Consider the following 9,898-nt stretch of genomic DNA (forward strand, 5'->3'; position numbering starts at 1 on the left):
TGGATACAGATATCAAGTCCAAGGGCTGTGATGATCAATACCGCCCAGTATATTGTGGTTTAGTCTGATCAGACGTGCATGTTATGTTATGGGCCACTTGCGTAGAAACATTATCTCTACCAAAAATTACGATATGATATGTTATGACAGAGCTCTATCGAGCAAAGCTTTTACGTATGATTTTCAGATATGCACCTATTTATAATTACTCACGTTACGATTTTTACGTTACGCTTTACGATACGATATTTTTACGTGGCATGCGATTTTATGATATATTTACTTTTTATTCACGATATATGCATGCTGGGTCTTTAGACTCACTAGACTTAATTGATGTAGGTACTGACGATGCAGAGGCTGAGGGCAGGGACCAGTGAGTTAGCTCGGATCAGCGGTAGTACGAACCCGAGGACCTCACGTTTAATTATTCAGTTTTATGTTCAAACTCTTGTTATAACTTTTATATATTTTAAGTTATTGTTTAAAACATTATTCAGTTTTCGCTGCTATGTTTATGTTAAACTGTTGAGTTATTTTACGAAAGTTTTTATATGTTGCAAGTTTATTTATTTAAAGAGAATTTTTTTAATAATTCCGTAAAATTATGAATACGAAATACGGGCCCTCACAGTTGGTATCAGAGCGATGTTTCTTGTAAAGGGTTCACGAAGTCACGTCTTCAGTCTGTAAGTCCTACTTTCACGTATTACATTTTTTTGAGCATGAAATAGTTTACCAGCATGTTCTCATAAAATATTTTATCAGCATGTTCTCATGAAAAATATTTTATGATAAGATTATGTTTTAGCAATTATATATTTAAATTTCAAGAAAAATAGTAGAAATATTGCATGTTGGTTACGTAAGGACTTTACATGGTACAGTATGCCTCCTAGACGAGCTATTGACCGTCCGAGGGGTGCTGAAAGCGAGGCTGATGAGACTCAAAACCGTTATGAGGATAGAGGTTCACCGCCACCTCCTCCACCACCTGATATGCATACCCAGATGATGGCGGGTTTGACTCAGTTCTTCGCACAGTTCGCGGGGAACAATGCTGCAGCGGTAGCTAGGCCGCCTAGACCCGAGGCTATATGTGAGCTGTTCATGAGGATGAACCCGAAGGATTTCACTGGGACGTCTGATCCTATGGTTGCTGAAGGATGGATTAAGTCCCTAGAGGTTACTTTCAGATTTATGGAGCTGGAGGATGTTGATAGGGTCCGCTGTGCGACCTATCTTTTTGGAAGAGACGCCCGTCTGTGGTGGGAGGGCGCATCTGTAGCTCTGGATCTAGCTACTCTCAGTTGGACGCACTTTAGAGAGGTATTCTTCTCTAAGTATTTTACTGATGACGTGCGTTCGAGATTGACCAGGGAGTTTATGACCATGAGACAGGGTGACATGACTGTTGCGGAGTTTATCCGTAAGTTCAAGAGGGGTTGTCACTTTGTACCCTTGATCGCGAGCGATTAGGGTGCCAGACTTAGGCACTTCATGGATGGATTGCGGTCGATCTTGCGCTGTGATGTTAGGGTTGCTGGCCCTACGACATATGAGGTCGCTGTCTCTAGAGCTCTTACTGCAGAGTAGGATCAGTGAGATATCGAGAATGACCGCCAGGGTAAGCGGCCATTTCAGGTGCCCCACCGCCCTCCTCAGCAGCAGCAGCAGCAGCAGCATAAGAGGCCTTTCCATGGCCCATCGAGGAGCAAAGAGCAATAGCAGCAGCAGGGACGTGTGGTTCCGAGGAGGCAGGAGTACCCGGTCTGTGCCAGGTGCACACGCCGCCATACCGAAGTTTGCATGTATGGCTCTTGGAAGTGTTTCAAGTGTGGCGGTACTGGCCATTTGCTGAAGGATTGTCCTCAAGGGACATTGCCTACTCAGGGCAGAGTGTTTGCACTCCATGCAGCGGAGGCAAACCCAGGGACTTTGCTCTTGACAGGTATATTAAATCTTTAAGTTTATATTTGGGAAAATTTTAGCATATTTAATTCAGTGTTTTGGGATTAATTGCTTTGAATTATTGGGTTATAATATTTGAACTCAGAAATTGTGATAAGATTGCATGTTCTATTCGGGTCGTTTTGGGAATCTAAGTTAGAAGAACTTTGACCTTTTGCATGTCTATAAGATTAATTCTGGTAAATTATTGGGTTTAGATAGTTGTTCCAACCTTTCAAGAAGAATATTTATAGGCGGAGCTTCTACGAACGCCTTGATTGATTCAGGGGCCACTCATTCATTCATATCTGAGACCTTTGCGAATTCCATCGAGGTCAAGACGATTGGATTGGATGTGGCGTATTCTGTGGTTATTCCATCTGGTGAGGAGATGGCAGAGACTAGCATAGTACGAGACATAGATATCGAGCTTCATGGAAATCTTGTCTATGCGGATTTGATCGTGCTGCCAATGCCAGAGTTCGATATTATCCTTGGGATGGATTGGCTGCACAAGAACAGAGTACTTATTGATTTTCAGCGGAGATCTGTTCTAGTCCGATCGCTTGGAAGGGAGCTGTTCCTATTTGAGCCTGACAGGTACTTTAATTTGCCTATCATGATATCTTGTATTCAGGCTAGGAAGCTCATACATAGGGGTTGCCGGGCATTCATTGCAACCATTATATCTGTTCCCGAGGTCCTCAGCCAGTTAGTTGCAGATGTCACAGTTGTCAGGGACTTTTCAAACGTTTTTCCCGATGACGTCTCTGGTAGACCACCGGTACGAGAGTTTGAGTTTTCGATCGATCTTATGCCAGGTACCGCGCCTATCTCTAAGGCGTCATACATATTAGCACCGTCAGAGATGGTTGAGCTCAAGAAACAGATTCAGGAGCTTCTTGACAAGGAGTTTATTCGCCCGAGTTTCTCTCCATGGGACGCGCCTGTCTTATTCGTGAAGAAGAAAGACGGATCTATGAGGCTTTGCATTGACTACCGGGAGTTGAACAGGGTTACAGTGAAGAATAAATACCCACTTCCAAGGATCGAGGATTTGTTTGATCAGTTGCAGGGAGCCTCAGTATTCTCCAAGATAGATCTGCGTTCCGGATATCACCAGTTGAGGGTGAAAGATGCCGATACTTTTAAGACTGCTTTTAGGACTCGTTATGGGTACTTCGAGTTCCTAGTGATGCCGTTCGGTCTGACGAATGCGCCGGCGATCTTCATGGATCTCATGATCCGTGTATTTCAGCCGTATCTTGATCAGTTCGTTATTGTATTCATAGACGACATTCTCGTCTACTCAAAGAGTCAAGAGGATCACAACAGGCATCTGACCGCAGTATTGTAGACGTTGTAGAGGCACAAGCTGTTCGCTAAGTTCAGCAAGTGCAAGTTCTGGTTGGAGAAAGTGGCGTTCCTAGGCCACATCATATCTAGCAGTGGCATTGAGGTAGACCCAGCGAAGGTTGCGACAGTCAGAGATTGGGAGGTGCCGCAGAGTGCATCAGAGATCCGTAGTTTCCTTGGTCTAGCAGGATACTATCGGAAGTTTATTCAGGGTTTCTCCTATATCGCAGTTCCACTCATGTCATTGACTAAGAAGAATGCTAAGTACGTGTGGAGCGATGAGTGCCAGAAGAACTTCGATTCTTTGAAGCAAGCTCTTATTTCAGCGCCGATCTTGTCCATTCCTTCTGGGCCCGGAGATTTTGTATTGTATACCGATGCTTCGAAGCTCGGTCTAGGCGCAGTGTTGATGCAGCATGGGAAAGTAATAGCGTATGCTTCTCGTCAGTTGAAGATCCACGAGAAGAACTACCCTACTCATGATCTTGAGTTAGCTGCTGTAGTATTTGTCTTGAAGATTTGGATGCATTATCTATACGGAGAGAAGTGTCAGATCTTTACCGACCACAAGAGCCTCAAGTACTTCTTTACGCAGAAAGAGTTGAATATGCGTCAGAGGCGTTGGTTGGAGTTAGTCAAGGATTATGACTGTGACATTAGCTACCATCCTGGTAAAGCTAATGTAGTAGCGGATGCTTTGAGCCGGAAAATCGCAGTGATGGCTCATTTGACAGTTCAGAGGCCTCTTCAGAGTGAGATTCAGAGGTTTGATCTAGAGATTTATACTCGAGGTAGAGTTCCCCGTCTATCTACCTTGACGATTAAGTCTTCATTATTAGACCGTATTCGCAGCAGTCAGTCATCTGATGAGCAGTTGGCGAAGTGGAGGCAGAGAGATGAGGCGAAGGGCAGTGTTTTGTACACAGTGAGTGATGACATTGTTCGTTATCGAGATAGGATATGGGTTCCTAGCAGCGATTCTATTCGAAAAGACATATTAGTTGAGGCCCATATGTCCCCGTACTCTATTCATCCTGGGAGTACGAAGATGTACAAGGATCTGCAGATGTTATATTGGTGGCCCGGTATGAAGAGAGAGATCCGGAGATTTGTATCCGAGTGTTTGACTTGTCAACTTGTGAAAGCTGAACATCAGAGACCAGCCGGCTTACTCAAGCCACTTCCCATACCCGAGTGGAAGTGGGAGAACATTAACATGGATTTCGTGGTTGGTTTACCGAAATCGGCTAGAGGTTCGAATGCTATATGGGTGATTGTTGATCGTCTTACCAAGTCAGTGCATTTCTTGCCTATTAAGACGACTTTCTCCATGATTCAGTTTGCCGAGTTATATATTCGTGAGATAGTCCGATTGCACGGTATCCCAGTCTCTATTGTTTCTGACAGAGATCCGAGATTCACTTCCTCATTTTGGAAGAGTCTGCATTCAGCTATGGGTACGAAGTTGTTGTTTAGCACAGCTTTTCACCCTGATACGAATCTGACCGAGCGTGGCGTGCAAATGATTGGAAGGAGATTTAGAGAGTGTCGTTGTTTCGGACCTTCAAGCTCAATAATGATGAATCAAGCATACCCAAGCAAGTGGTGGAGTTCAACAAATAATATAATGAAGGAATCCCGAACAACTAAGCATATGAGTGAAAAATGGCCCAAAAGAAGTAGCGCAGCAGCACGCGCTAGCGCAGATGTCCAGAAGAAGTGCAGCAGCGCGCGCTAGCGCAGAGCAGAACTGCGTGCGCGCTAGCGCCAGAAGCGGCGCCGGATCTGGCGCCACCGCGCGCCCAGGGCTGGACAAAGGCAGAATCGTGTGCGCCATGGCGCGAGATCACGCGCTACCACGCGCAGTTCCGTGTATAACTTTGTTTTCAACTCTTTTGATGACTTTTTACATTACTTTTTCTTATTTTATTGAATATATATGCATTGTATCAAGCCATGAACGGGACATTCAGAATTTTAAACACATTATTGGAGATTTCTCTCAATATTCAAGGCTATTTTAGCTTTGTTCTTCAAAAAAAATCAAACTTATCAAAGATTGCATCTTTGTGGCGTTTGTCAATTGTTTTCGCACGGATTGTCAAAACAAGTTCTTTGAAGGTTCGTATGAAATTCGATTGTTATTATCGTTGATATTTGTTGCTAAGTGTTAAGCGCTTAGAGGTGAATATCACAAATCTTTACTTGTTTCAAAAGATCGGGACAACATAATCGATCCTTGTTCGTTATTGAATTGAGGGCGCGATTCTAATTAGTCGTGTTTGCTTCTCATTCGTTCGAGGATTCGTATCAAACCCTCAGACAGATGGTCAATCAGAGAGAGTTATTCAGATCTTGGAGGATCTTCTCCGTGCTTGTGTCATTGATTTCTCAAGGAGCTGGGAATCGAAGTTGCCATTAGTGGAGTTACCTATAACAACAGCTTTCAGTCGTCTATAGGTATGGCTCCTTATGAAGCACTGTATGGAAGGAAGTGTAGATAGCCTATTCATTGGGATGAAGTAGGCGAGAGATCAGAGTTAGGACCAGAGATCGTTCAGCAGACTGCTGATCTAGTAGTCGTAATCCGTGACAGGATGAGGACTGCTCAGAGTCGACAGAAGAGTTATGCCGACCGGAGGAGGAGAGATCTTGAGTTTGCCGTTGGCGACCATGTTTTCGTGAAGATAGCACCGATGAAGGGTGTCATGAGATTCCGAATGAAGGGGAAGCTTAGTCCGAGGTTCATCGGACCATTTGAGATCCTCGACAGAGTTGGGACATTAGCATATCGTGTTGCTCTTCCGCCGAATCTGACCGGAGTACACAATGTGTTCCATGTGTCGATGTTGAGGAAGTATTTAGCGAACCCTTCTCATGTGTTGAAATTTGAGCCGTTGCAGCTTTCTCCGAACTTGTCTTATGAAGAGAGACCAGTGCAGATCTTAGACCGTAAGGAGAAGAAGCTTCGAAACAAAGTGATCAAATCAGTGAAGGTCAAGTGGCTTAATCATTCCGATGAGGAAGCTACTTGGGAGTCAGAGTCAGAGATGAGGAGTCGCTTTCCAGATTTATTCGGTGAGTTCTAATTTCGTGGACGAAATTTTATTTAAGTGGGGGAGTGTTGTAGTACCCGAAAAACCAATATGCGTAGATATGTGCATAATTTCTATTATTTATTTTTAAATGGTTATTATTTTAAGAAATTGTTGATTTAATTGCATTTAAATAATTTACGTTATTTTTAAGGATTTTAAATCGCGTATTTCAAAATTTAGCTTTTTAGAAATATACGCGAGACCGGACCGGAGATAGGAAATCGAAGATGAATTTTATGATCCAAAAATTTTTCTAAATTATTCCGAGCTAAGAAATAATTTATTTTAATGAAATCAAGTGGATTTAAGTCTACTTTGATTAATAAATTACCAATTTAATTGTAGGCTTCTTAATTCATCAAGATTATGCTTAATTAACCTTTTAATCAAGCTTATCTAGCCTAGGATTCTACTTAGCAAAACTTAACCAAATTCTACACTAATTGGCAGCCTACTCTCGGTCATATTCTACTCCACACAATCCCAACTTGACACCATTTAACTCCCCAACAACATGAAAACAAATGACAACCATTCAACATGCATGTCCCCCCAACTTGACATCAATTACTCACCCATGCACCACCTTATTTGACCACAAGCCTTCACCACCTTCTTCATTCTCCCTAGCACGAAATATTAGAGATTTAGAAGCTCCCATTCTCACCCAAGACAGCAACAATAGCAAGGTGTCTTCATTTCCGTTGCCGTGTCTCCCGATCCGACGTATTGTGTTGTTTATTGTAAAAACAACTTAAGGCATGTCTATATTATTTCTTTGCTCTTCAATCAAGTTATATATCTATTTTTAAACCATTACACGTGCTTGATCTATGACAAAACCGAAATCATGTCAAGAACTTTCGAAAAACATTGTGCAGATTTTTCGACTCTTCATTTGTGTACCTCAAGGTTTTGATGTTTTTGTGGTTTCAGGGTTGGCTCAATTTCCAGGGGTTCAAGGCTGCTTATAGACATGATATAGGGTGTGCTAGGAAGGTGTTAGTCCGTTGGTTAAAGCCCTTTCCCCCCCAGAAACTGAATGGACAACAACTCTCCATAGTGCAGATTTGAGTCTCGATTTTCTTGGTTTGTTGTCTAAGGTATGTGTTCGAACCATGGCTGTCCTAGGGGCTGTAGCCATGGTTAGAATACTTCATTAGCATGTCTAGGACTTGACCAAGATTACCTTTCATGGCTTGGTTCATGGTCTCATCGGTTTTTAAAATAAACAAGACAAAAGCCCCTTCGGTTTTCATTTATGTTTTGTGTGAGTAATTTCGGTTTTGAGGTTGGGGGTGGATCTTTGTTGGCTTCTAGCCCTTAGCCATGGTTCACACAATACCTCATGATGTTTAGATCAAGCCATGGTCGATCATATGGCCAGTGGAATGATACATGACAGCAAGAACAAGCAACACTCCCCACGGTACAGCATATGTGTTCTCGGATGAAGCTTTGGATTGCTTTGGGTGGTTGCTTGGATTGTGGTTGGCTTAGGGACCTTAGCCATGGTTCAAGCCACACCTTAGGATGTTGGTAAGAGGTTTTGGTCAGTGGTTCAAGCCCCAATGGCCAATATCCTTGAAAAAAAAGCCATGGAATCACAGCAGCTGCTGCTGCATTTTTGTTGACAGCAACTTTGGCTTCGGTTCAAGAGGCTTGTTTCGAGTTCTTGATTGGCTTTTAGCGTATGGCCTTGGACTGGACAGTACCTTATTGAGTTATAAAGGTCATGTTTTTGGCCGTTTGTTATTTGGTTAAGTTTAGAGGTCGTACGAGAATTTACGGTGCAATGTGCCAAAGTGACTCTCGAAAGAGCGTTTCATGATTTTGGCCTCCATGCAAAATTTTCGTGTATTACAGCCCTTGGCTTATATTTTCTAGTATTTTAGGTGTATTTTAATCATGACTAAAAGATGGTTCGATGTTGGTTTTGGTTGGTACGGAGTCATGGTTAGATACTAAGTTTGTTGGGCGTAATTGTCTCGTTTTTAGTTCGATTATGAGATGTTGGTCAAGTTGAGATTATTTGCATGTGTCTCATGTTAGAATTAGGTCGCAGCAAGCCTGGGAACGATCCAACTCAATTGTTAAATTAAAACAGGATAATAATTATATTATGTGCATAAACATATAAATTGTTTATTTTTGAGATATATGCGATATGTCTTGTGGCCACCTTACGCTTATGGGATAGCTTCACCCGATGACTTACGACCGATTTACGATTATGTATGGGTATGTATATCCAGTCCAAGGGCTGTGATGATCACTACCACCTAGTATACTGTGGTTTAGTCTGATCAGACGTGCATGTTATGTTATGGGCCACTTGCGTAGAAACATTATCTCTACCAAAAATTACAATATGATATGTTTTGACAGAGCTCTATCGAGCAAAGCTTTTACGTATGATTTTAAGATATGCACCTATTTATAATTACTCACGATACGATTTTTACGTTACGCTTTACGATACGATATTTTTACGTGGCATGCGATTTTATGATATATTTACTTGTTATTCACGATATATGCATGCTGGGTCTTTAGACTCACTAGACTTGATTGATGTAGGTACTGACGATGCAGAGGCTGAGGGCGGGGACCAGTGAGTTAGCTCGGATCAGCGGTAGTACGAACCCGAGGACCTCACGTTTAATTATTCAGTTTTATGTTCAAACTCTTGTTATAACTTTTATATATTTTAAGTTATTGTTTAAAACATTATTCAGTTTCCGCTGCTATGTTTATGTTAAACCGTTGAGTTATTTTACGAAATTTTTTATACGTTGCAAGTTTATTTATTTAAAGAGAAAATTTTTAATAATTCCGTAAAATTATGAATACGAAATACGGGCTCTCACAGTTTAGAATATACAATATTGAAAATATGAGTTTCATGATACTCATCATATGAGCATCTCATATTCTTTCTACTATTTGTATATTTAAGGAATTTTTCTATGCAACAAGCATGAGTATACAAATAAAGATGTGCCAAAACAATAAACTATTTGTATATTCAAGGACTTTATCTATGCAACAAACGTGGGTATACAGATAAAGATGTGCCAAAACAATAATTTGAAATATAATTAAAATAAAGATTGTTTATACATAGAGTTTCAACATGATCTCTCGGCCAACACCTGGCTCGACGGGCACCTACTCTTACAATGCTCTCCCTGTGGAAATGTCATCTTCAGTTATTGAAGCAACAAGGGGTGTTTCTTCTGTCGGAGGCTCTTTGATAAATTTTTGAACATTAACCTCTGGCCTCCTTAACTTGATGAAATGAAAGGCTTCATGAGAGCCTTGTCCTGCTGGTTCTGGTGTTGTACTAAAGAAATATAGCTCCAGAATGTCTCATCTGGACCAATAATTGTTATTTGCCCATGTCTCATGAACCGCTTCCTGAATCTATTTAGGTAGTCCTGAAATTTCGAGGAAGCTAGGTGATGTAGTTTAAACCGAGGCAAGAGCCCCGA

General features: G+C 41.7%; 1 protein-coding gene across 1 annotated transcript; it reads left to right on the forward strand.

The window, feature by feature from the left end:
- The first annotated feature begins 888 nt into the window (after positions 1-888).
- Positions 889-9,661, forward strand: LOC142530549 (uncharacterized). The gene is made up of 4 exons (XM_075636381.1): positions 889-1,429; positions 2,169-2,908; positions 7,341-7,403; positions 9,617-9,661. Exons 1-4 carry the CDS (start codon positions 889-891, stop codon positions 9,659-9,661), a joined length of 1,389 nt encoding a protein of 462 aa, XP_075492496.1.
- Positions 9,662-9,898: the final 237 nt, after the last annotated feature.

Source organism: Primulina tabacum, chromosome 17, assembly GCF_025594145.1.
Source record: "Primulina tabacum isolate GXHZ01 chromosome 17, ASM2559414v2, whole genome shotgun sequence".
In the NCBI taxonomy this organism is placed as follows: Eukaryota; Viridiplantae; Streptophyta; class Magnoliopsida; order Lamiales; family Gesneriaceae; genus Primulina; species Primulina tabacum.

Coding starts and splice junctions, on each gene's coding strand:
- LOC142530549 (XM_075636381.1), top strand. CDS start 889: ATGCCTCCTAGACGAGCTATTGACCGTCCGAGGGGTGCTGAAAGCGAG. Junction 1,430..2,168: donor GACTGTTGCGGAGTTTATCC/GTAAGTTCAAGA, acceptor TATTGGGTTTAG/ATAGTTGTTCCAACCTTTCA. Junction 2,909..7,340: donor GGGACGCGCCTGTCTTATTC/GTGAAGAAGAAA, acceptor TTGTGGTTTCAG/GGTTGGCTCAATTTCCAGGG.